Genomic DNA, 26,105 nt, shown 5'->3' with positions numbered 1-26,105 from the left:
TTGCGCTCACTGAACCCTAAATGGTGCAATCGAAATGTCTTCATTAACATCGGATTCGCGTTTTATCAAATTCGAACGTTCCGTGTATATATATATAAATATATATATATATTCGCTAGCCGACCACGTTCAAGATAAATAGAATATTATTCGTTATTATTTATTAACGTTAACATTCGCCGATATCGAATCGACATTCGAAAGCAAAGACAGCAATTTTATCGGCGACCTTTGCTTTATCCGCTGTCGGAATACTCGTCTTACTGGCATTATCTTTCCTTCTGCCACGAATAAACTAAACACCGATTAACGCTTTGCTTAATTTTTGACTTTGAAATTCTTCTCCGGCGAAAATTATCGATTTCGCGAATATACAAAAATTGAATGCTTCTCTGTTCTTCCTTCTGCTCTTCCTTTTCTCCGGACGATCAATCGATGTTTCATCGACAATCTCAGGATCGACACTGTTCGATGCGATGACACAAAGATTTGTTCGATCGTTGACGAAAAAGGAAAAAGAAAAAGCGAGAAAGATGCGAAGGAAAACACTTGGTCAACATCGAAATTATAAGATAACATTGTAAGATAACGGGCAAGATAGTGGCAACGTGTCAGCTTAATTGCATCATAGGCATCGAGGTTGTAATGCAGCGTCAGTAAATACTGGAAAATATCAAAAGTTGGTCGGTCGACATGTACAAACTTCGTTTCACAATTTTAAAAGATGACCGTTTAAAAGAAATTCGCCAATAAATATTTAACGTGAAATCGAGAACGAGTTCGATTTTTTTAACATCCATAATTTGCAAAGTCACCCCCTCCTCTTGCCTCTGTCGCGTGTTCAATGAAAGGAGACATCTCTCGCATGCACCGTACAATTCGTACCCAAATCCGGAATAATTAACGAAGAGAAATTCGAAAGTGTTTTCGGTAACCGCGTTAAATCACGACAACTCGATTTATCTCTCAGTCGTTGGAGTAGAGCCAACAGCCTGTCTTTGCCACAAAAACAGGCCTCATCAACGGTACATTGACTAAGAAAACAAAAGATAGTGACGCGATGCTGTTTCTTTCATGCTTACGTTTTTTTCTTTCTCGTGTGAGCGTCACAAGGCCAAGGTAATTAATCGCATTGTGATTCATTGCGTCTGAAAGCAGCATCGTATCGTAACATGCAAATAACGTTAATAAACTATGGCATACGTTACATATGGTATATATAATGCTCGCAATATTAGGAATAGTAATGTAGTACGATTTAAACATACTTCGATTTAATGAAATCGTTCTATTCCGAGAGCAGAGATATTGTCACAATGCGAAGCTATCGAATCTTGTTCGTAATTCGTAATTTGTTGGAAATATCATCAAATTTTCGATTAGCGTTCTGTCTACTAAAGATGTTTTAAAATGTCCTTTAAGACACTACAAGATCTATCGAACTGAGAGTAGTAAATACACGAGGAATAATACACCAGAAATAAAACGCATAATTATCTCTCGTCGTATTAAAGATATCCGAATAAGTACTTGAGATAAAAGTTAAATAACTTTGTAAAATGTTATTTCTTTCGACTTTTTTCGCTAGTATTTTATTTCAAAGCTTGTATTTCTGATTAAATCAACTGTTTTTTTATTGACTTTCTTAATTATTTATTTGCTACTTTTTTACTATTTTTAACGAATAAAAGAAGTAAGTGCTGATAATTATCGTTGGACGTTCAATTTTTCTCTTACAGAGGTGAGAAAAAAAGTATAATTTTATTTCCAATAAAATATTGACGATAGTTTAGTTTATTTTTTAGTCTGAAAGAGATAGACCTTTCGAAAACAAGCAAGAACACTTTATGCTTGGTTTAAACGTTGCTCTTAATATTTCCCTGTATCTCTTAAAAGAAAATAAAACACTTTAATATTTTGTTTCTGATAATTCACTCTGCGTATACGATATTCATTTTAGAGACTTCGAAAGACCATGAACTTTATATCTCAGTCGATTGAACGGAAAAACTGCAAATATGTACATACACGAGACATTTAAACTGGCGAACGCGTTTAAATTGTTTCTCTATAAAATAGAAAGTAAATTAGCTAGTACCACTAGCCACGCACTACTCGAAATATCAATAGGATCGCCCACTCGAATGTTTTGCATTTCACAGAGAACTATTCAGCTCTTTGGTCGTTAAAAAATATTGCTATATCGAATACATTATTATCCATAAATGCTTGAACAATTCCAAATTATTACAAAGATATAAAATACGCTTGGAATGGAACTCTTTAATATAATTTTGGCCTTTGATCTTATCTCGAACAATCGTATACAATTAGCAGATATTGATCGAAATAACAGTTAATGTTAATTAATATAAACGAAAGAGCGATATAATTGAAGATTTATGAAAGTTGACGTATTAAATAGATTTGCACGGTGTTTGGGTCTTCGAACAATTGAAATATGTGTCTCGAACCATTTTCTAAACGTTTATATAGATTTTGTATCGTTACAGATACATAAAGAGCTTGTACAGTACAGAAATATTCCTTGTTACGATTTAAATTTACAGAACGTTTGATTCCATTGATGAGAAGAGAAGGAAGAATTAATGACAGGAAACTGTTCTTCGATCAAGAATATCTTCCTTTTGATTGATTTGCGCTAGATATTTATGGATGATAGTGTACGTTATATTCTTCTGATATCTAACGTGTGATTAAGTATCGGAGAACTATTTAAATACTATAATTATATGCTGTGATGTTATTAAAATATTCGAGAATATTGCAACAAGTTTAAAAATAACATTGAAACAATAACAGCTACAGTGATAATTAGCAAAGCAATTATAAATACCAGCTTCGATATGGAGTTAACTAAATTTACAACAGAACAATCGTATTATGTCGATAATTACATTCCAATCGTACGTCATACGCTCTGTCTGGAAATCCCTTTGGCGGGCAAGGGGCTGTTACGAAAACAGAGAGCAATTAAAATAACACGAGACAATTGAATTTCAGATTCGTCGATGGCGAGTGTGGCTCTAGCAGCGGCGACAGCACAGGCCAATTAGAATTAAGTGGCGGTGAACAACCGGAAGAAGCATCTCCAGCATCGATGCACGAAACTAACAACAATAGCCTACTTCATGAAGATTTAGAGCGCAGGATACCGTAGCTGGCCCAATTGCGTGCGAAAGTGATCGATCCTCGTTGACTAATCCCAGTTCGATGAAGCTAAACTTCGTTTTAAGACTGTCTTCTGGTAACGAATCGTGAAGAAAAAATGAATCGGCCACGAATTTTAAAGCTTCGTAAATTAAAAGGGGTAAAAAAAGAAAAGAGAAATGATAGATAACGACAGTGACAAGAAAAGAAAAAAAGAAAAAGAAGAAAAGAAAAGAAGGCTTCATCGAACCTAAGTAAAAGAGGAACGGGAAAGCTAAGAGAGAATCATCGTCGTCGAAACGGTCGTGTTAAATAGCCACTCGAGATTTATCGAAGAAGATGCAATTCGGCTTTTACGAAATGATCCGTCCAAGGTCGACCTCTGGAGATCTTTCGAAGGCCAACAAGGTGCGAGGATGACAGAAAAAGAAAAAAAGACTGACTTCACGGCCAGTCCGGCTGCAGAATTCTCTGCTTCTTCGTCTCTTTTTTTTCTTTTCTCTTTGTCGCGAACTTTTTCTCTTCCTTTTTCCGGTGACATCGGCCCGTTACCTTGAAACACCTCGATCTTTCGACCACGAGCGACACCGATGCAAAATGTCTGAGACTGTATCGATTGTCACGGATCCGTACCATCGTTGTGCCCATTTTCAATGTATTAATCACGTGCCAAAGGTATCCGAACAGAAACGGGGAACGAGCAAACATCGAGATAGTTTAGTTGGTTCGAAACGATCGAAAGAAATAGAAAGAGAACGAGCTTACTGCTCTCCTTGAGATTCGCGATTGTTTGAAAGAAGATAATTCGAGAGAAGATTGGAAGATTCGCACGATGCTTGGCTGGAATTTGAAGGATTTCGAGGTCGACGCCGTAAGATCGGATCGCATCGACGACGATAAACGATCAGATTGCGACTCGATGAAAAATAAAAAGATATAAAGTGTGAGAAACTGTGATAGAATTTCGTATTAGAACCTCGTTGCACGTCGTGCCGCACGCGACACTGTGCTAAATACTTTTTTGTTTCTTTGTGGTAATCGTCTACGGGCTGCAAGTTGAATAGAAACCGATGGGGACGTTCGTCAGGCCGGAACGGGCCGGAACGAGCCATCTCCGGAAGAGACGATCGAAACAGAACGACACACGACAGCCGTTGACCGCTGCAGAGCAACAACGAACGAAAAAGATGGAAGTGACCGCGGTAAAAAAAAATATATTCGGTTCGTTTAACGCGGTTTACGCATCAAACGGAACGCACCGCTTCGAAAAGTTAAAATATTTCCTTTAAAACTCGCTGTTACTACTGCCAAATGATTTTGATCGGAACGTAATGACGTTTAAAAATTCGAAATGAGACATCTTAAGCGATTCTCGTGTCAATAACTATGCAAGTGGGTAAATTGTTAATAGAAATAAAGATGACGAGAGGAAAATGATATTAGTGGTAGTAACGGTAAGAGAATTGTAACAAAAATAATATACGAAAAAGCAAAGGGCTCCGTTTAATGTCTGAATCGAGTAGAAAGAAATGGGCGTAAGTATATCTGAAGACACGGACTTCGAAAAATAACGCGTACCTTAGACATATACATATTATATATATATATATTAATATATACGTGTGTTGATATTAGCACGTTGGTGATTAATGCGATGTATATTAATCACGAATGTGATAATATAATAATTTACTGTATTATCTCGAGAACGGGGACCAGAGACATCGACTTAAGTTACCAGATCTCGCTGAAAGGCGAGATACACACGCTTCGACTAGCTTCGTACGATCGACTTCACGAAGTTTGCGCTTCTCTCTTCGGTAAAAGAGCGGGCGATGCATTTAATCGATAATGTTCACGGTCGATGCACGAAACTAGTCGCGCACGATTTTCATCTTTCGCTTTAAACTCAAGGATGTTTCCTTCTCTTTTTTCTTTTTTTTTTTTTTGTACTTGTCTCCTTTTCTTACTTTTTTTTTTTACCGATTCAAGCGCGAACTGTCGCTTCCTTTCGACGTTTTTCGTGCGATTACTGTTCGATTGCGCGTAAAATGGTCGTCGTGCATAGCTGAATTCTATGCGTTAAAGTTAACGAATAGGTTTCACGACCAAGTGAAAGTAAAATTAGCGAAGGTGAACGAATTTAACGAGAATCCGGATGTTACGCGTACGTCTGAAAATTGTGATACTTGCCTTGCGCTGTAATCAGCGTTTCTACCGAAAAAAGAAAAGAAGAATTAGAAATTTATAGATAGTCCTCGTGACTCGTGCAGTCTGGATTTTTGAAAACTGCTAGAAAGTTTCGAACGTGAGCTGCGTCTTCTCATAAAATGACTTGAACGTTTCGTCAGTATTCCAATTGACCTGATCAGAGGCCCGAATGTCAAATTAAAACTGCATTCTTGGACCTCTGACGAGGTTGAATATAATTCGAGTGAAACGTTGACATTACTTCGTATAAAAGAAAATCAAGCTACATACATATGTCTAAGAATTTGTGTCAGTTTTAACTACTTAATATATAAATTTGTGATGTTTCGAATGGCCTGAATATATTAGAGACTTATAGCAGTGTCTGATAAAAATTTCACTGTTTTTACCGTTAAAACTGTCGGATAGTCTTCCTTTTATTAATGCTTGATTCGAAAGTTTCGTAAATATTTCTTCCTTAACTTTCTACGAAACATAGCTCTCCTAATGTAAAGGAAAAGAAAACGCGACTACTCTAATCGTTACGATATAGTATGTACTTCGATCTATAGATCGTATTACGATGCCTAAATCATGCACAAAAGAATGTTATAAAAGAGTGATAACGCTCTGTCGAAATTTAAATACAAATGAATCTTATATTTGTGTGTGTGAAGCTTCCAGCTCTGTTTGACGTAATATACGATTACTATATAAGAAAGTGATATGCATGTTAAATCCTTAGTAATTAATAGTGTCGCTACGATTTTCATTTAACATATTGACCGAACACGAAACATTCGAAAAGAGAAAAGCAGAAATAGTTTAAATATTTCATCGTATCGTATCACCACTTTTATATTGTTTCCTTGATTTTCGTCATTTTTAATTATAACAGAGAAAATTATACGTTTCGAGAGCATCGATCTTATCCACTTACTAATGGTTTTCAAGGATATACGCGATTAAGTACCCTAAGATACGAGTAAATATAAAAAAGAAGAATGTATATATAGGTACTTGAGTTATGTTTCTATGTAGTATATATTATGTATATGTACACATATACGCAAAATTATCTATAACATAATTATATATATATATATATGTTATATATAATTATATTATATATATATATATATATGTATGTATGAAAATATATTTTCTAAACGAAAGAGTTTTATAAGTGACCATATTCTGCATACGCATTTGTGTGCAGTCATGTGTATACACGCACAGCGGTTGTGCGTTTGTACATGTATCGTCGAAAGAAAAAGAACGTAAGAAACAATATATGCATATGTAGATATGTATACAAATGTAACGGAGTATATATTATGTACATTGTATCCGATTCAAAAGTGCACAATCACTTATTTCTTGGTCTACCGAAGAAAAAGTTTTATCGAAGATCTAATTTAAAAAATGAAAGTAGTAAGATGGTAGAAAATTTAATATTCTTTTTTAATTTCAACAGACTTAAAGAGTCAGTCTTTTATTTCGTTTAATAACTATCTGCATTTTTATTATAATCATAGTTGCCTGCAGATATCGGATTTAAAGAGAAAAAATTTGGTCGTAGTCGAAAGAAATCGACAACGAATTTCTCTCTCTCTCTCTCTCTCTCTCTCTCTCTCTATCTATCTATCTATCTATCTATCTATCTATCTATCTATCTATCTATCTATCTATCTATCTATCTCTCTTCTTCTGCTTCTCCCTCTACTTTTGTTCATCTATAACCGCAATACTTACAAAACTACCAAAAATCTAAATTTCTCTTGCTATTAAACTCGGGGAGAAAGAATCTCTACGAATTCAATTGTCAAATCAATGTGAACTAAGTTGATATTTCAAACAATTTAGATCGTGCATGGATATTGCCATTAAAATCGGGACTATTAAATTAGGTACTATTAGAATAGTACCTAAAGATTATTTATCGCTCTACGTAATTAATTTAGCATAAATCTTCACGCGACACTAACATTTTACGGATCAATGATTACATAACATTGTTCAGGATTGAAAAGCTGTATGAGATTAATGAAAAATATCGATGGCAGCTAATAATCAGAAAAATCGTTCGATTTCATCGTTACATTTTCATACTGGAAAGTTTTTCCTCTCGCGAGTATGTTTGTTATATCTACGATATCTAAGAAATAATTGAATGTGTACGACTAATCCGGATGTAATGTACAAACACACAAAGCACGTACGTGCACGAAGAGTTTGCGCACACGTATATAAGCATACGATTAAATAATGGACACGAACGTCGCAAGAAACGGAAATATATTGTCTTACAATGATGAGTCTCAAATGCGGGAACTTCCTTTCGTATGTAAGAAACAAAATTAAATTATCGCGAATTGATATTTTTCGTTTAGGGTACGTATGAATGCTAACTCTTCTCTACTTCCTTTCTTTCTTGCGTTTTTATTCGTTGAAAAAATCCCAGAAAGAACCAATATATATATATATATATCGTGCAATCTTAAAACCGAATTTAACGTTAACGATAGAAAGTATGAAGAAGTTCCACGCCATATTTTTCATGGTTCTCTAAATGTAATTGTGCTCTTTCGAAGGAATATAACGATCGAAGCTAACGGTGATACACATTTACCATCCATTACAATTTCATACTCACGATCAGAATTGCATAATTCAAGAGAAGAAAACATATTCCTATGCCACATATTAGATTATATTGCGCACCATATTATTGTTATCGCTATGATTACTCTACGATTTGTATTATTATTATTAATTATTATTATTATTAATATAATTATTAATATTATTAATATTTTATTGCTGTAGTTTAATGTCACGTTAGTACAATTCTTGTCATTTCGAGTCGATCGGCGCACATACGCGAACTCTTTGTTTCATGATGAACATGGATCATGATATTATTTATCGTTAACAATGAAAGGAACTGAGTAAAAATAGTATTTGCAATAGAAAGTAATCACGCGCAAAGTTTCCTGTGCTTCTCATTCGATAATCTATATATCGTATTTTCTTGAAAATTGATCGTAACTGAACATACGAATCGACCGTCATTTCTTCCTGTTTCTATTCCGAATGCTATTTTGTTCGGGTCTGATAACGAGTTACAGAATTTTACTAGCGTACGTACATAGACGAACGAGGGGAAAATTTTGTGAATACGGTAACAAATAGACGATACGTTGATCGAATATTACACGTAAAGCATAATATACTTGTATGTAGATACTAAAGGAATTTTTCGAAACATATTCTCCCTCGATCGAACAACCACTATTCATCTAACATTTCAACACGTATAAAATACGCGCTCATATGTCTTGCGATATAAAACGGTATGTAAACGAACTTTTAAGCGAATCAGTCTCGTTCGTTAATATTACTAAGGTACTTAATTTCTGAAAATAACAGGGTGCAATTTTCTACGGCATGTATTCATCTTTTAATGTTCTAAATGGAACTTCCTTGATTTTGTACACGAAGAAGAAAAGGATTATTTTATAGTCAGACGAAAGAAACTTTAACGAAACTTGGAAATAACTATGAAAAAGAGAATTTGAAGTTTCTAGCGTCGATTTTGTTTGACATAAACATGTAAATCTCACCATTGAAACGCGAAATGGAATATATGGGCAAAATATTACGTAAAAAAACTTTGACGACGTTCTAAAGATTGTATACAGCGCTTTAAATATACATATATATATATATATATATATATATATATACATATGTGTGTGTGTGTATATATATATATATACGTATACATTGTGTACAAAACAGAAATATAAGCCTCCTAAATAAAATGAGCTGGCCTCTGCAAGCCCTGTTTTACATTTAAAAAATGTCTTTTTATTTTGTAGCCTTTTTATTCGGAAATATAAAATTTTATGTCAATATAAATACATATATTGGTTTTTATTTTTAGCATTACAATTTAATCGTTTTAAATTATATTTGAGTTTAATAATCGCATTTATAAAATTTATACACTTTTGCGAAATGAATTCATATGTTTTTTAAAAATCTGTGTGTTATTCGTAAATATTATCTGATATAACAAAAATGATCGTTGATTCAATTTTGAATAACCTTTCTGTGTAACCTATGTGATTAACCTGACATATGTAGAAATTAATGGTGAAAACGTGTTATATTGTTTACTGTTGACTGACAATTTCGTAAACTTACTAACATAACATTTTTTTTGAATTCAGTATTTCAGTGTTTATTTTCTAATTACAAGCTTTAATTAGTATGTAAATAGTAATGAATTTTTTTTTTAAATATTAACATAAAATCTATATAGACTTGTAATTGAAAGTGTTATTTTCTATTAGGTTATATTTATGTAGAATATAACAAAAATATGGTCTTTCTTCAATCTTAACCAATTTAGTATATTATAATTTTCGGTTTATTAGTGTTTTTTTTTATGTGAAACATCAGTTAGTAATTAAAATTAAATGAAATATTACTAGGTACTTAACTATTAATTTAAAGTAAATGTTGATATATAAAAACCTAATATCTTTCTTATAGAATTCTGTATACATATCACTTGACCTTTATTTTGACCTGTTAAAAAGTTTTAACTGAATTTTATGTAACAAAGATATAGTTTAAATAATATAGTTTTACATAAAGTTTACAGTTCACAATAAATATAAAGTATATAAAATATTATTTTGAATTGTTTGTTAGAGGTAATACAGAAACAGTGGACTCAATGGATTTGTTAAAAGACAGTGCTGCAGCAAATGAAACATCTTCTGACGATGAATTAAAAACATCATCAGCTCAAGGAACTAATAAACAAATCAAAAATATGACAGGAAAAGAAATTATTGAAAATATATCTTTAGTACAAAACAACTTAGACAGTCTTCCTAATGGATTTATTGAGTATATATCAAAACTTGTTGACCTAGATTTGAGCAATAGTTGCCTTCGTTCTTTACCAAAATCTTTTAACATGTTAAGGAGACTGGTATCTTTAAATTTAAATAATAATCAATTTTCATCAATCCCAAATGTAATTTGTGAATTATATAATCTTGAGAAATTATGGGCTTCTGGAAATAAAATCAAATATCTTCCATATAATTTAGGAAATTTATCAAAATTAGAGACTTTGTCTTTAAATGCAAATCAATTAAAGGATCTTCCAAATTCATATGCAAAATTAAATCAGTTAAAAGTTTGTCGTCTCAGCACCAATAAATTTAAAAAGATTCCAAATTGTGTAGCCAGAGGAATGGAAAGTTTGCAAATCCTTGAGTTCTCACAAAATAATCATGTAAACTTAGATGTCTATCCCAAGAGTACTAATTTAACCACATTTTACGCAGAAGAAAATGATATCTGTCCATCATTTCCAAACTGGATATTGAGCTCCAGCTACAAGAAGCTTGAAACAGTGTCACTGAATAAAACAAGGTTTGAAACGTTCCATCAGCCAACAAGGACATCCATATGCTATGTTAAAAAATTATTTATGAAACAGTGCAATCTCAATAACAAGAATATTGAATTCATAATCACTGGAATGATAGATCTTGAAGAGTTAGTACTTGGAAATAAAAAGGTGCTTTACCAAAATTATTTCCAAATTATGCCCATTAATAAAAAAGAAAGACCATGTAGTCTTAAAGAACTTGACATACAGAACACAGGGCTTCCACAAGTACCCAAAACAATACAAAAATTTGTTAATCTAATTAACTTAAACTTAAGCTGTAATAATATTTTCTTCTTACCTAAAGAAATTTGCACTTTGAGGAATTTGATTACATTAATAATAGACAACAACCACTTGACAACTCTTCCTAAGAATTTTGGAAAATTAACATCCTTAAAAGAGTTAAAACTATGTCACAATAAATTGGTTAAATTACCTTTGAATATGAAATCATTGCACAATCTGGAATATATAGATCTGTACGATAATGAATTTGAAATAATACCAATAGTAGTACTGTTCTTTCGAAATTTGAAAGGATTGGACCTAGAACAAAATTACTTCCCAACTGAACGTATAGTGAGTATAAAAGAAACAATTTTGTAGGTGAAACAAAGCCAAATTTTATTTAAAATCAATTCAACAGTTGACTTCACTTATTTTCAAAAAATTATCATGGGTTTTCTATATTAATGAATTTAATCAATAGCAAAATAGGTTTCCTCGTTACAAAAAGATGAAAGCAGTTTTAAGAAATTATTGGATGGAGTCCATACTTGGTAGTAGATCCCTCACCGGACACAAAGTGAAGTTATTTATGCATAATTCAAATATCTTGCCATTGTCGAGCTCTTCTGATAGTGATTCAGAGAATTCTTGGTTCTCGTAAGTTAAAAATAATATTTGCAGAAATCTTAGCTATATATGTGAATTATTGAGTAATATATAAATCATGCATTGTTACATTGAATTTTTTTCTACTAAAATATTATTTTTATTTCAGAATAGACGATATATATAATAAACGTTGGGATACTTCAGAAGATTCGGCCGACGAATTTGATCCCTACGGTAAAACAAAATTATATGAACTTAATAATTCTTTTTGCATGATAAGAATTTAATTAAAATTGTATGGATGTATCGATTGTTAAACCGAATGCATTTTAAGACACTTATGAAATTTCATTTAAAGAAGTATACTTCATTCTTATTAATTCATAAAAAATTTATATATCGTGAATAAATCATGTGTCAAAGAGATTAAAGATTATATGAATTAATGATATATCTTATTTTCAGAATGTAAAAAACCAAAGCAACGATATTATCCCCCGTTTACGTTTTATCAACCATATCAAGAAATATATCGTCCTGCAGACTTTCACGAAAGCAAAGTTGAGACACGAGTTAAAAAGATGTTAGAAAGTGGAGCTATAGATAAACAATCAAGCTATGAGGAAGGTCAATTCGAAGATGCTTGAATTAAAATAGTGGAACAGCATTTGATTATACTTTTAAGTTCTTTTTAAGTTATACGTTTCTAATATTATAAAATATTTTAAATTAAGAGAATATAGAATAATCAAATATCTTCGAAGTTAAATATGTTTAACAGGATAACCCTGTCATAGAGGATACTTTCAAAGTGTTAAATAGCTTACTGTGAGAGGAAAGAAATTTTAGTAATTGATTCATTGACTTTCTTTTATTCTTATGTTTCATCATTTAATTACTAGCATAATCTTACTTCAATTACAGAAAAACAAATGAGGCTATTACTGAGATCTCTAGACTAAGTAAATAATTAATTAAATTGCATTTTTATATAATTGCAATAATTCACAAAATTACATTTTCATGCAATTTTACAGAATTAATTCCGTAATTAATAAACAATAATTTTTGCTAATTAAAAAATAAGCTTATTTGAATAAATAATTTTATAACTATTTTTAATCAATCAAATTAATTTTAATTTAAACACGAAAATTCAAATATAAGAAAACAGTTAATGTAATTTGAATGAACCAACATTTAATTTCATGATATTTGATTAATAAGAAAGATAATAATAATAATAGTCACACTGCAATTTTTAAATACGTATGTCTACTTGAGAGAGAAATTGAAAAATATTTTTATTTCTAATTACGTTTCACAATGCGACAAACATAATTTGTAGAAATAGACATCAGTGAGTAATTTTTATCTATTCTTATAAACTTATCCATTAACATAAAATAATCAGTTTTTTGAAAGGCATTTAATGTTACCAAATATTAGTTACTAATATGCGATTCATATGTATTATTCTTGTCCTTGTTTAGTTTATAAGATATACAATTTTCCTTCAGTACAGTACAATATAGTACAGTACATTGTTCAATACAGTTCCTATATTGTGCAGTATTATTTTCAATTCTAATAACAGATATATTCTATTCATATATTGATATATGCAGTATAGAGATTAATATTAATAAACATTTATTTCTTTGTAAATAGTTTTAATGTCAATATTGAAATATGATATCTAGCTTTATTTTCGCATAGTTAAAAGATTATAAGTGATATACTTTATGATTGAATTTTTATAACCAACAATTTTTCTAGACGAATGTATAAAACTGAGAGCTCTAAATACATGTCCGTAAAAATTAAATTTACTACTATACAAAAAATATAATGTACAAACCATGATATTGCATAATTTTGAAAATAAAATAAAGGAAATGAGAAACACGTGTATGTACAACTAATAACGAATACATTTCTTGCAAAATAAATCTATTTTTCATAATGTATTTGCTCACCAACCGTAATTTGTAGTGAAATTTATGAGAATTTGTAGTGAAATTTAATAAATGAATACGAAATAAATTTTCCTGAATATATAATGTCTAAATTATTTGAAATGACTTAATAATGAAATTAACTAATTAGTGCCTATTTCTCTTCAAAATGTTATGAATAATTAATTAAAATATTAAATGTGCACTTACAAATGCTCCACATCGTATGAAAAGTAAAGTTTGATCTACGGCTTTGCAATATTAAATATATTGTCTCTTATCGTTTTTTAAGAAAATTTAATTTTATTTCTTCTCTATATAGATGCTATTATATGCTACAGTATTTTTGGTAAAGACGATAGTAACTAGCAATATCACAATCTTTTTTACACAGAACGGTATTTTATAACGTAACGAACTCACTACTAAAAAGACGAACTACAAAAGTGGTGTGCAGAAATGCGCGCGAATTCGCCTTCGATAATCGAAAGATCGATATTCTCGACTTCAAAAGGTATTACACGATACTCGATTTAAACGCGGGATTTTAGTATTTCCTTCATAACAAATAAAATCTAAAATGATTATGTGTATCAAAATATATCTATATATTACATTTGTTGAACATAAGACAATTAAAAACAAAAAAGAATTTCAAAAACTGATTAACGATTAATAGACTATTATTTATACGTAGTTTAACTTCTGCAATAATACACATTATATAATAGTATTAATACTGGAATAAAATATATTAGCGTAGTAATACTAAATTTTTACTTTCATTAATTTCTATTAAGTATTTAATCGAATCTTAATATTTCTATGACGTTTCTCCAATAAATTTCCTTATTTCCTTCTTTTTTCCACTCGACTATTTTAAATACTTGTTTTTAAGTAATATTTAAAGCATTCAAATAACAAATGCAATAGTAGTTTATTTACATGTCTCTTTGAAACATACATTTGCGAGTTGTTTTGCTTTCTTTGATTCTTCTTTCTTCCTTCTCTTTTCTTCCTTCTTTCTCCTTGCTTTCCACTTGCGTATTTCTCTCTTCTCACGTAATATTCTGTCTGTACACACGTAACTTGAATATAACAATATACATAATACGAGTTTAAATATAAAAATCGTATTCTATTTACCTTTAGAATTCAAGGTACATCTACAACATTTACATTGATCCTTTTGAACAATTTGCGGTATTTTTTCACATTTCTTCGCGGCTACGTTCTCCAAAATTTTCCTTGATTCAGAATGAACGGAATTGTTACTAATAACTCTATAACAAGATGCATCACGTTAATTTAAGTAAGATTATTTAGGATAAACGATCGTGATGCATCCTGCCTATATTCAAATTCTATCGTACCAAGATTTCTCCTTTTTACGCACTTCCTATCCCGATTTTCCTGATCCTTTTCCTTTTTCTGACAGCTTCTCTGAAAGAAGCTGAACCGTTGTCTTTTCTTTTCTTCCTTCTTCGGTTCATGCACACAACTCACACTTTTGATAGAATCGTCAGTACAAATTCGATGATCCGCTACATACTGTGTTTGATAATTTCGATCACATATTTCACATTTTCCCGTGCAAGCTTCCTCAATATCCGAACAAGCACATACGTCTTCGTCGTTCCATTCCAAGCAATCAGTGAAGGTATCCTTATCCTTCTTATTTTCGTCCCAGACGTACCTGAATTCCGAATATACAAATAGAAGGAATTTATAAAATACCATACTGAAATTGTCCGAATATCACACATTAAATCAATTTATGGCATTATGTAGAATTATTTATTTTGTAGAACTATCTCTATGTTTTAAAGAGATTGATATAGGTAGGTATGCTTTTTCTAAAATTAATTCGTTTCAATCGATTATTGTATCGATACAAGAATGATGAACAAATTTTGTACATCGAAATTAAAACAACATACAAAGTAAATTGCTGCAGTTGCAGATAGATCAGGAAATGATCAACTTGATAATAAAGGAAAATATGTACGTTGACAAAAATATACGATCAGATTACGCTTAGGTTTCTCTATGATAATTACTTGAATCGCGTACCGCGTGCCTTCGGAACATTTCGCTTGTAATAGATGTAGACAGCGACAAGGCAAATGATAATAAAGAATAGAATGAACAAAAGTAAACACCAGACCGATGTGTGCGCGATGGAATTAGTCTTCTTTGAGCGATGATTTTCTTTCTTTTTTAATTTATGGTTCTCCTCGCTAAAAGAAATGAAAATTACAAGCTTGAACAACATTTATTACGTTCGAAATATATTTAATTGCAAAATAATAGATTGAAAGTAGAAACTAATTGAAAGTTTTCGACAGAAAATTGTTGTCAATGATTGTACTAATTTTGTTGACTTGAGTAAGTAAGGTATAGTTTCCTGAATTATAGTTGACAATTATTTTATTATATGGTTAATCATTCTAAAGAAAGACAATTAAATTGAAAATTCTTACAGCGCAGTATGTGCTGCTGCTACCATTCCCGTTTGAACTCTTTTATTTTGCGTATTTCGATCGCATTCTTTATGTGCATGACGCACACGTTTTTTCTTTTTCTTTCTCTTTTTCTTTTTCTTCCTCTTTGCATAATTGTGTAAATTTTTGTCCCTTTCTGAAGTATGCCTTCTCGACAATCTGTGTCCTAGGAATCCTAACGTATCTGCTGTATCGTAATCCCCTGTGTTAAGGGATTTAATCATTCTGGGATTTTCTCTCACATACTTTGCCAGATCGGGTCGCCCTAACCATCTTAACGTCATTTCCATTGCTGCCCGTCCATTAGGTATCATATTTGCTACGAAAAATTTCATTGTCTATGTCGTTTCCTTTTAAACTTTATTTTTAAGAATTCTTTCAAATTTAAGCAAAGTATTAACATTATGCGTATATCGTAATTTAAATTATTTATCGTTTCATTATTCAAATTTAGATATCTAAAATCTTCGTTATTGTACTATGAAGGATGATTAACTATATTTTTCGCGAATGTGTTCCAGCTTAAAGAAATATGAATTATATTGTATAGAAACTGAGAGGATCATATCCACGCTTCTTTAATATAAGAAATACATTGAATAAAACAGTTTCATACGATATACATATAACAAATACTATACTACAAAAATAGCGGTTTAATAATAGATTCTTCATCGGTTAATTATTTAAGTTAATTTCATTTATTAGGTTTTACTTGGAAAAACATTGCCCCATTGTTCAAGATCAAGAAGACATTCCTTCGACGTAATTGGCACACGACTTAAGTCTTCTCGTTGAATCTCGTGTTCTCTCACGTTACGTTCCGCTCTTACTGGAGTTATTTCGTATATAGCTTGTATAAGTTGTAAACATTCTAAGGGATTTAATTTCTGTGACAGGTAGACGAGCTCGTTTTCTTTTATATTGGCGATACATCGAACCAAAAATTTGTCCTTGTAAAACAATATTGTCTATCTTACACCGTCTCGTTTTAAAGGATATTTATTACAAAAGCATTTCAAAAGCAAGTAATTTTTATAGCACTCTCTTTAAGGAAACTATCGAATATTTCGTATTAATATGTTTCTAATATATTTGTTCTCTTTTCCAAAAGATTTTTATAGGAATAGAGAACTAATATCGGGAAGATTACAGATTGGGCTTCTAAGAAAAGAAAATTTCTCAAAGGACACGAACATGATATCGTGCAGGTGAAAAATCATTTGATTATCTTCACACTGTTTTATCAGTGTATCGTCAACGCGTTCCATTGTATGATAAGATAAGATATTGATTTGTACTAAATCTTGCAAAACCCCTCAAATTTCTTCTACGTAGATGCTCACCTTATTCTCCGCTAAAACCACAATCAAAATGTAAATCGAGCATACAAGTTTCATCGTAAAATGAACACAGGTGAAATTCACTATGAATCGGTGAATTACATTTTGCTGTCAGACGAGAAAATATTTTTTTCTTTTTTTTTTGACAGATCCATAATCGACAGTCGTTTCAATGCTATCGATTACGAAGTGACTATGGCATCTTTCTTCAGCTCCAAATGTTTTAATGAATCAATTCGAAAGATGATCTCTTTGACAAATTATTTAATCGTGCAACGTTAAACACTATATTCATGGCACACGTATGAGCGTTTCTGAGACACATTAACTTGAAACATGAAGTTGGATGTAAAATATATTTCAGAGTATTCTGTTTGTTCTGTGCCGCTGTTCTTGTATAGTTAATAAACTAAAGACAATTCTGTACCACTCTTTTACTAAGTAGAATTGTCAGTTATGTTGAATAGTCTGTTAAAGGAAATATCATTTCTAAGGTTCCATCCCTTTTATTACTTCAGTGTTGCCTCGTTCTTTGATAATGCTATTTCTCGCACCTTCTGCTATCTTAACCAATCAATTCTACTTATTGCAGAATATTGAGAAGATTTGACTTGAACATAAAAATCATACGAATTAATGTAATGTAATGTATTGACGTAATGAATTAACGTAAAGCATGTAACGAAACCGTATTAATTCGTCGAAACTCTCGATGAATTTAAGAAACGTATTGAAAGATGCACTGTTTCTTCTTCTGCTCAACCTTACTTGTTCCTTTCTCCAGGTATGTTATATTTCATGCAGATTATTCAAATAAGACATGTTATAACGCAAACAAAAATTCTAATTGAAATGAAAAAATAACTTCGTAATTTTATAAATTCATATCTTCGTTTTGTTGGTGTGAAAATAATTGTTACGTATAGCATAATTAAAACGATCGTTCGCGTTATATAATCTGATCCTCTTTCGATTTCATTATCGCCGTTAATCCACGGAGAACATTTTCCCAAATATTTATCAAAGAATTAAAATACTGCAAATCATTCGTTGTCTGTTATAATTATTCTTAAACGAATCAATATGACAATTTTGTCTTAAACAATGATCGAAGAGTGAAAGTCAATAAGGCTGCAAGTCCCATAACAAAAATTTTATGGAAAACAACGTCTTACTTGCCAAAATGTTGCTTGTTAACAAAATATAACAAATTTATCTAATTATATATATTAAAATATATCAAATTTTTCACATGTACTATTCTATTTTGTATAACTTAACGATATTTCTATTTTAATATTTCAAACACCTGTTAATTAACAGCAAAAGGAAATTTATATTTTAAGAAGGAATGTAAGTGCATCGTGCAGCTCCCTTAAAAAAGTTACGATCGCCAGTAGCCGCGACGAGTGATGAAAATAATAACGTCTTTTCGGAATCAAAGACGCAATGCTTACGTTCAAGCACGAGGAAGCAGCTCGTTGGCACATGGCATCTTACAATCTAATTTAAGAAACCGACCGTGCAATGTATACGAAATGCTAAAAACGAATTATGATGATAACGGTTCTTACTGAGCTTTTTAAGGAAAGAAAAAAATTTTTTTCAAATGGCACTTACACCCTTTTTTACTCTCACTCTTCAATTATGATACAGGACAATGTACAAACACAGTTGAGATTGTCAAAAACTACAATGTATTGTTTTTTACTTCGCGAAGATCATTACCGAGGTTGATGTACCAGAATTGCAGCTGTTAGCGTCAAATTTGAAGCCCGAAGAGTGTGTGAAACTTGTGTCCTTAGATTCTAATAGTAAGTAAATATCACATTCGCGAATTAACGCCATACCCTGTATACCTTTTTATACATTTTTCCGAGGAATAGAAATATTATAATAGTAACTCTTATTTTTAAATGTAATTAATTACAATCCCAACATATATCTCATACGTATAAAATATTTTTGTTGTATGGTTGCAACTAATAAATCGTTTCTAATGTACAGAAATTTCTTATGCCTATGCGTATATTACATATCAATATTTCATACTCGATTTTTTTTTCTATTAATTTGCTAAAAAATATTTGCCAAGAAATATTTATACATATACACAATAATATGGAAAATATAGCTAATGAAAGTGATATGGTTTTGGTAAATATCATAAGCAAATATCAAGATTACTTAATTACTAAATTTGTCCGTATTACTTAGTGTAAAAAATTCCTTTCTAATATTCATAAGGTTTTCAAACGATTAAAAATATAGTGTGAAAGGTATCGGATGATGTTATAAAATATTGTAACAGCTCAACTATCGGAAGCACAGATACAAAAGTTAGCTCGAGAACAAAATTGCTTTCGAAGACTAGTGAAATGGGTTTGTCAATTAAGAACGGTTACGAGGAACACGTATCCGATCTTGAACAGTCTTCTTGAACGCATCGGAAGGAGGGATTTAATCGCGTGTCTCGCAGAACTTAGCATGAAAACTTCCAAGTCACCGAAAGTAATTCGCGAAGCCCAAGCGGACGATTTGGAGTGAGTTATCGTCGTTTAACAAACAAAATAAGCTTTAGATATAACTCGGGTAGTTTTTAAGAAGATATGCATCGTAATTCCTCAAATTTTCAAATTGAATAACTCTTAATATTTAACATTAATTCGTGAAAATGATCAATAAGATTAAATGATAAAATGTAACAGCGATAATCGTATAAATGATTATAACGGTGAAACATAATTTTATCAGATAATTGAATTTTTACCGAATAACATCGATAATTGGTAAATAGTAGAAACGAGTTCACATCAGCAATAGATATAGATTTTCAAATAACTTCCCAAACTGTGTACGGTCAACGCTAATAAGACTTCAGCAATGAAAGTTTTACGCAGCAAAAGAACAATTCGTTGTTCATTTGGAAGAGGTGAAAACAGTTCTCAAAGTTAGGATTTGAAAACATATTTTTTGAAATATTTTGCAAACTAGAGGATATAGGAAAGAGTACTTAGATTTTGTTTTTAGATGAAGAGTTCAATCGTAAAAGAAATTTCTTTAAAAATACTCGTTTAAAAATTTGTATCTTTTTCATCATTTTTCTTTGTCGAATACTAATCGATATTCATATAAATTCGCATATATATACGGTGCCGATGATTATAAAAATAGCCTACGTTCAAGAATCTAAGAAAAGTGATTTTATCGTTTATTTTTGCCATGAGTCTACCCACATTACAATAATTTGAAACCATCCTTGCAAAGTAAATAGTAGATATCGAGCCACTGCATTGAGTTGGCTGTTGCGTCGTTAAATAGAATTCAACTCATACGTCAAACGCAAAGCTTTAAATATCTCGAAACGATACATCTCGAATATATAACTTAGGCCATTCTCATAATCACTGGCACATACATAATAGGGAAGAATGCTAAAACTGAGAATATAATGTGTCTTTTTAAATTTTTCATTTTTCATCGTATCGCCTATCGTCGTGTCATATGACAATAATTATTATATATGGATAATTAAAGGATTCTAACGATACCATAATATTTTCTTCGCGGAAAATCACAATTACAGATAAACTATTTCGAAATTTTTTCTAAATATACTCGCGATGCACGACGATAAAACTACAAGAAACAATACTACGCGCATTCTTAGAATACCCTTTGCGATACTACGATATACAGACGTTCATTTAATTTTATCACGCTGTCTTCTTCATTCTGTAACATTCCTCAGCGAATACGAAGGAGTCGCGACAACAGCCACGCTGAAAGAGAAAGATAGTAATACAGAACCTCAACTCTCGGAGCAGATGATTCAGAAGATCAGCGGTAATAAATGTCACATTTTGGCTGTAATAACTCCTCTTTAATCTTAATGTATTACGATCGTTCGCAGGACGTACTACTATCAAACTGTCGTTGCACAGCGCAGGCATCGTTCTCGCTTCAATCATAGTCGTATCTTGTTTATGCACTTTACTTATAAGGAACAGACTGATGAAACTATTCGATAGAATACGAGGGAAGAAGAAGAAAGGGTGATTATAATTATTCTAATTTGTTCTTCAAATCGATACGCTCCGGGCAATACTGAGTAATACTAAATACTAAGAAACTATTAGAACATTCGTAAAAATCTTTTATAAATCATTATGCGTTAAAATTACTATTGTAATAAAACCTATAATCATCATGATTATGTAGTAAAGATTGGAACAGTTCTAAAAATGTAGCGTAGAAGCTGCAAGATATTTACTGCAAATATATTTCACGAAAATTATAAAAGTATTTAAACAATCGATTATACGTTATATTAATAAGCCTTAATATTTAATGGGACTATCTTTAACACTAATCATATATCTGAGACCTGATTGTTAACGCTATGCTATTGCTATACTATTGCCATATGCTAATATATTTGTATGTTTGCAATAAATAACTTGTAACTACTGTATACGTACATATTTAGATCTTAAATTTTATCAGTACAATAATGAGAATCGTGTCGTATTAAAATGCTAATATTTCACAATATTTTATGCAATCCATATAATACACATATACGTCAAAGTTTTCTATGGCAAATATTCAAATACTTTCACGATCCACTGAACATGAAAAGGCAAATGAAAAATGTAGAGCATCATTTTCTTATACCAAGCTTGACTTTTCAATAGATCGATGCTAAAGATTCGTTAAATACGATTTCACTCTGTACTACATATGATTTTACTCGTGCTTACATATCAACATTGGTATTTGAACTTATCGCATTAGATAGCAAAGGATGAGCAACGAAATAGAAGTATTCTTTGACAAAGAATCTTTTTCCTTTGTTAATGGAAAGATTGTTCGAAATTATCGCCTTTGTTCTGCCAGCATTATTGTGCCACGCTTACGATATTTTTGTGAACGTATTTTCTTGTTAACTTATTCTGATTCACACAGTTAACGCGTCACCGCAAGGAAAATTCTATTAGTGTTAAGGCCGAAAATTATGATAACTGAGCTATTTCACGCGATTCAATATTTAACGCGAGTAAATATTTAATAATTTAATAACAAATTATTCAAACTATTTTTAACTTATTCAATGTTTTTATCAAAGTGTAACGATGATAATCTATCTTGTTGAAGAAATAAATTTTTTCGTTTAAAATAGCATATAGTCTGACAAACGAGACGAGACAGTAAACGAAATTTAATTGCTGCAGCTGCAACTTTTGGCTGGCGACTAATGAAACGCGTATCACTAATAATAATAGCGGCTACTACGAAGTAGTAATATAATAATAGTAATAGCATATTTTCTAATGGTTCAAACAAATTATTGTCAAAGACGTGCATGCTCGATGAACGCGTAATGTGGATTTATTCGAAAATGAAAAGTCCTATGCAGCTACAATTGTTACTCTACATTTTGAATTTAGTTTTTCATATAGATTTACTCTTTCTCTAGTTGTACCGCTTATTTGAAGATATTCTACATAGTGAACTTATCGAGTAATAATTGCTTTCTGATCAGTAAATTTATCGCGATCGGAGATGACATAGAGGATGTGTCTAGAAGTTACTTCATTCGAAAGCCACGAATAAAAAGGAAACGACCTCCGTCGTACGAATTGGTGCACACAGCCACGCAAAACACCGCGCCACCTCCATCTGTACCACAGGAACCGGAAGAACCAGAGCCGATGGCTTGTTACAGATGTTACAAGAAGAAACGGAAGAAAAGCACCAAAAGACCGAAGAGATGAAATATGTAATTAAATGTACCATTTAAGATAAACATGAAAAGACTCCTGCATGGGTTGTATAAAGCTCTCATTAAACGTTCACGCGTGTAATTTTTCTTTGCTACGATCGTACACTGGCTCGTGAACGTTTACCATAACAAGTTCTCATCAATACGCAATTTGTTGAAATTTTAATCGTAATTATATTATTGGTCAAATTTGAAACTAATTTATACACATTGTACGATCTCGAGAACCAGTGGACGGATTTTCATGCGATTTTCTTCAAAAGCATTTCTCGAGTAAGATTTAGGTTCGTGAAACGTTACACTATGACAAAAGGAAACAGGAGTCGAAAATATTTATAAACTACAGACAATTTACGACCATTCGCAACGCAATGGTGACCTTCTACGCTGGAATTGTATTTTGTTTAGAATCGCTGCCACTATACATATAACGAGGTCATGCGATCCCCCCTCTCCAAGCAGCGTCTTCTTCTCTTCGGCGTACGGCATGTCAGAAACTGCTTCGCGACGATATCGTTTCACGGACTATAAAATGTTTACCGAGCCAATAGAAATTCACCAAACCGTCGTCCATATTATTAAAAACAATTTTATTAAGGTTCAGAACAAAGACCGGTCATATGAGCTGGTTAGAAGATATATGTAGAGACGACAAGATGTTTATTGCGAACATACACCTCGTAATTTAGCATACAACAAGAATAGTGGTTTTAAATATACGATTAATACTAAAGATGATCTCATTAAATACCATAGTTTACTAATATAATTAATAATTGACCTTTTAAATACTTTCACGGTCTTTGCGAAATGTATACTTGCAACAAATATTTTGTAACTTCTATATCTATACATTTTCAGGTACATTCCAAATTTCACAATTTTTTAGTACAACTAGCATAATATGCCCATAAAAAGATTCTTTAAATATCCAGGTATTTCCATGGGTCGCTGTGTGTCTATTTGATAAAATATATTTGGCCACTCGACCATGTATAACTTCAACAGCTGCAAATTACCGAACGATGAGCGAATCATTCGAAATTCGTCAGAGTTGATGCCGTCTTATTTGAAACTCGCCGAAGTCCGTCAGCCGTGAAATTCGCCGAAGTTAATTTCTCGCGAAACAAAGCAAAGGACGATCATTTTATGTCGCCGTTTCGAGACGTTTCGTTTCGTGAACCTCACAATGAAAGAATTATCAAGGACGCATGAGTGGCCCACAAGGTTAAGCCTCATCGTTATTCTATTGCGATACGATGTCCTCGGCACGATCGACGTCAATTTAAACGAGCTGGAATATTTAGCCGCACGTCTTAATCCTTTCGAGTGTCGACGCTTGATAGCTGCGCTTCATTATATCACTTACGATCTACCGAACAATCTTGCAGCTGCTGGTAAATAGGTCGATGATCGAATAGAATACAATAGCGACCATATCAGTTCTTCTTATTGGAAGAAATATATTGTAATTGTAAAATCAGTGGAAAATTGAATTATATCCATCTGGTATAATGAAGAGATTGATAGACACGTCAACAAACATAAGCTATGATTTCAATCGAGATTTACTTATTAACTTCTTCGATTCTTTCTATTGCTTCTGGGTGGGATTCTAGTTGGGGGATCGTAATAACTAGATCGTGAAGTGAATATTTATTTATTTTGTACGTATATGAAACCACGTAGAATGTATATAATACCCAAAAATACAGAGAATACTGCCGTGTAGCATCGGACACGTAAAAACAACAAAAAGAGTTCGTATAAACGCGTGTCTTATTTGACTGCGTTTGTGAGCTATAGCAAATTTTATGTTGGAATAATTTGCCCGTCGACAGCGTCGAAATACTTCGCGAGAGAATCGAGCAAGGCTTCCAGAAAATCAAAACGATACCTGGAGAAATAGGAAGGGTAAGACGGTCAATGGGTAAAATGTCGCTGGGCTTGTGTTCGAATGCAAGAAGGGTATTTTCAACATCTTTTGTGAAGGAATGCAGATATAGTTCGTCAAAACTCGTAACTCGAAAAGTAGGTCAAATGGGGTATACGAACTTTTTTTTATTGTTCACGTGCAGAATCTATCGTCGAAGTAAGTACCCGAGACACCCTGTATTTAAAATATCCAAAGTAGATATAGTATAGTTTATTTCGCTATAATATTTAGCGAGTGATACAAACTTCTGCTTATGTTTCAGTTCTTTAGTCGTGTTTATAAAGACGTAAATTTGCATAAACATCTGTAATCTAGTTATGACTACGTTCGTATTTACGATAAACTATCTGCTTCTTTTAATCCGAGATAATTCTGAATTATATTTCGAGTCAATTGAAAGTACTTCAATAACGATTACTCCAAAACAGCATATTGTGTATATTTAATATTATATTATAATACTAATACTAATTAATTATTATATTTACTATATTACTATATATTACGATATTAGTATTATAATTATGCTAAATATAATAATATTATATGTGTTATATTTCTTCCATTAAAAATAATAACTCGTTTTTAATGGCTGATAATACTATTGATAATCTTGTGAGGAAGAACGTAACGTGGACGACGATATACCTTGCATCCGTCATCTTTTGCACTGGAATAGTTCTCCAGCTGAAGGCAAAGGAAACACTCATGAGATTTTAACCCACAGACTTCGTCAAATAAATCGAAATGATCTGGCAGATTGGTTAGGAAAATCCTCGTTCGTGCAAATAGGGAAAGATCTCGACAGGGCACTGGCAAACACGTTCGATGAACTCGTCAAAGAAGAAACGGAATTGCCGTAAGTTGCGTGTAATCGTATCAAGATAAACGACTCGATA

At 31.8% G+C, this 26,105-nt stretch overlaps 5 protein-coding genes across 10 annotated transcripts in view; 4 read left to right on the top strand and 1 right to left on the bottom strand.

Annotated features, from left to right (window-relative positions):
* LOC126920898 (class A basic helix-loop-helix protein 15-like) overlaps positions 1-9,637 on the top strand; it is a 262,862-nt gene extending 253,225 nt beyond the window's left edge. For all 5 annotated transcript variants that reach the window (XM_050731886.1, XM_050731876.1, XM_050731865.1 and 2 more), the window contains one exon: positions 3,025-9,637. In XM_050731886.1, coding sequence (XP_050587843.1) covers positions 3,025-3,181 — 157 coding nt within the window. In that variant the 3' untranslated portion in view covers positions 3,182-9,637. The remainder of the gene's footprint in view (positions 1-3,024) is intronic.
* On the top strand, positions 9,513-13,608 carry LOC126920892 (leucine-rich repeat protein SHOC-2-like). 2 transcript variants are annotated; one of them, XM_050731780.1, is made up of 5 exons: positions 9,513-9,637; positions 10,087-11,422; positions 11,553-11,728; positions 11,847-11,914; positions 12,146-13,608. In XM_050731780.1, exons 2-5 carry the CDS (start codon positions 10,112-10,114, stop codon positions 12,325-12,327), a joined length of 1,737 nt encoding a protein of 578 aa, XP_050587737.1. In that variant the 5' UTR covers positions 9,513-9,637; positions 10,087-10,111; the 3' UTR covers positions 12,328-13,608. The 2 variants fall into 2 exon arrangements, with proteins under 2 accessions (XP_050587737.1, XP_050587747.1); XM_050731790.1 differs by lacking the exon at positions 9,513-9,637 and adding an exon at positions 9,660-9,863.
* A 742-nt stretch (positions 13,609-14,350) lies between these two features.
* LOC126918680 (uncharacterized) lies at positions 14,351-17,542 on the bottom strand. The gene is made up of 7 exons (XM_050726854.1): positions 17,489-17,542; positions 16,858-17,113; positions 16,122-16,461; positions 15,699-15,878; positions 15,035-15,334; positions 14,785-14,885; positions 14,351-14,712 (listed from the first exon to the last, which is right to left on the bottom strand). Exons 1-7 carry the CDS (start codon positions 17,540-17,542, stop codon positions 14,576-14,578), a joined length of 1,368 nt encoding a protein of 455 aa, XP_050582811.1. The 3' UTR covers positions 14,351-14,575.
* A 2,195-nt stretch (positions 17,543-19,737) lies between these two features.
* Positions 19,738-23,341, top strand: LOC126915421 (uncharacterized). Its single transcript, XM_050720097.1, has 4 exons — positions 19,738-20,028; positions 21,237-21,331; positions 21,399-21,540; positions 23,031-23,341. The coding sequence occupies exons 1-4, from the start codon at positions 19,973-19,975 to the stop codon at positions 23,260-23,262; spliced, it is 525 nt and encodes a 174-aa protein (XP_050576054.1). The 5' UTR covers positions 19,738-19,972; the 3' UTR covers positions 23,263-23,341.
* A 1,056-nt stretch (positions 23,342-24,397) lies between these two features.
* LOC126915471 (uncharacterized) lies at positions 24,398-26,093 on the top strand. Its single transcript, XM_050720189.1, has 2 exons — positions 24,398-24,667; positions 25,831-26,093. The coding sequence occupies exons 1-2, from the start codon at positions 24,460-24,462 to the stop codon at positions 26,067-26,069; spliced, it is 447 nt and encodes a 148-aa protein (XP_050576146.1). The 5' UTR covers positions 24,398-24,459; the 3' UTR covers positions 26,070-26,093.
* The last annotated feature ends 12 nt before the right edge of the window (positions 26,094-26,105 follow it).

The sequence above is a fragment of the Bombus affinis genome, chromosome 1, assembly GCF_024516045.1.
Source record: "Bombus affinis isolate iyBomAffi1 chromosome 1, iyBomAffi1.2, whole genome shotgun sequence".
Lineage (NCBI taxonomy): Eukaryota > Metazoa > Arthropoda > Insecta > Hymenoptera > Apidae > Bombus > Bombus affinis.
The sequence above is the reverse complement of the archived record's forward strand: the minus strand, read 5'-3'. Positions and strand labels throughout refer to the sequence as shown.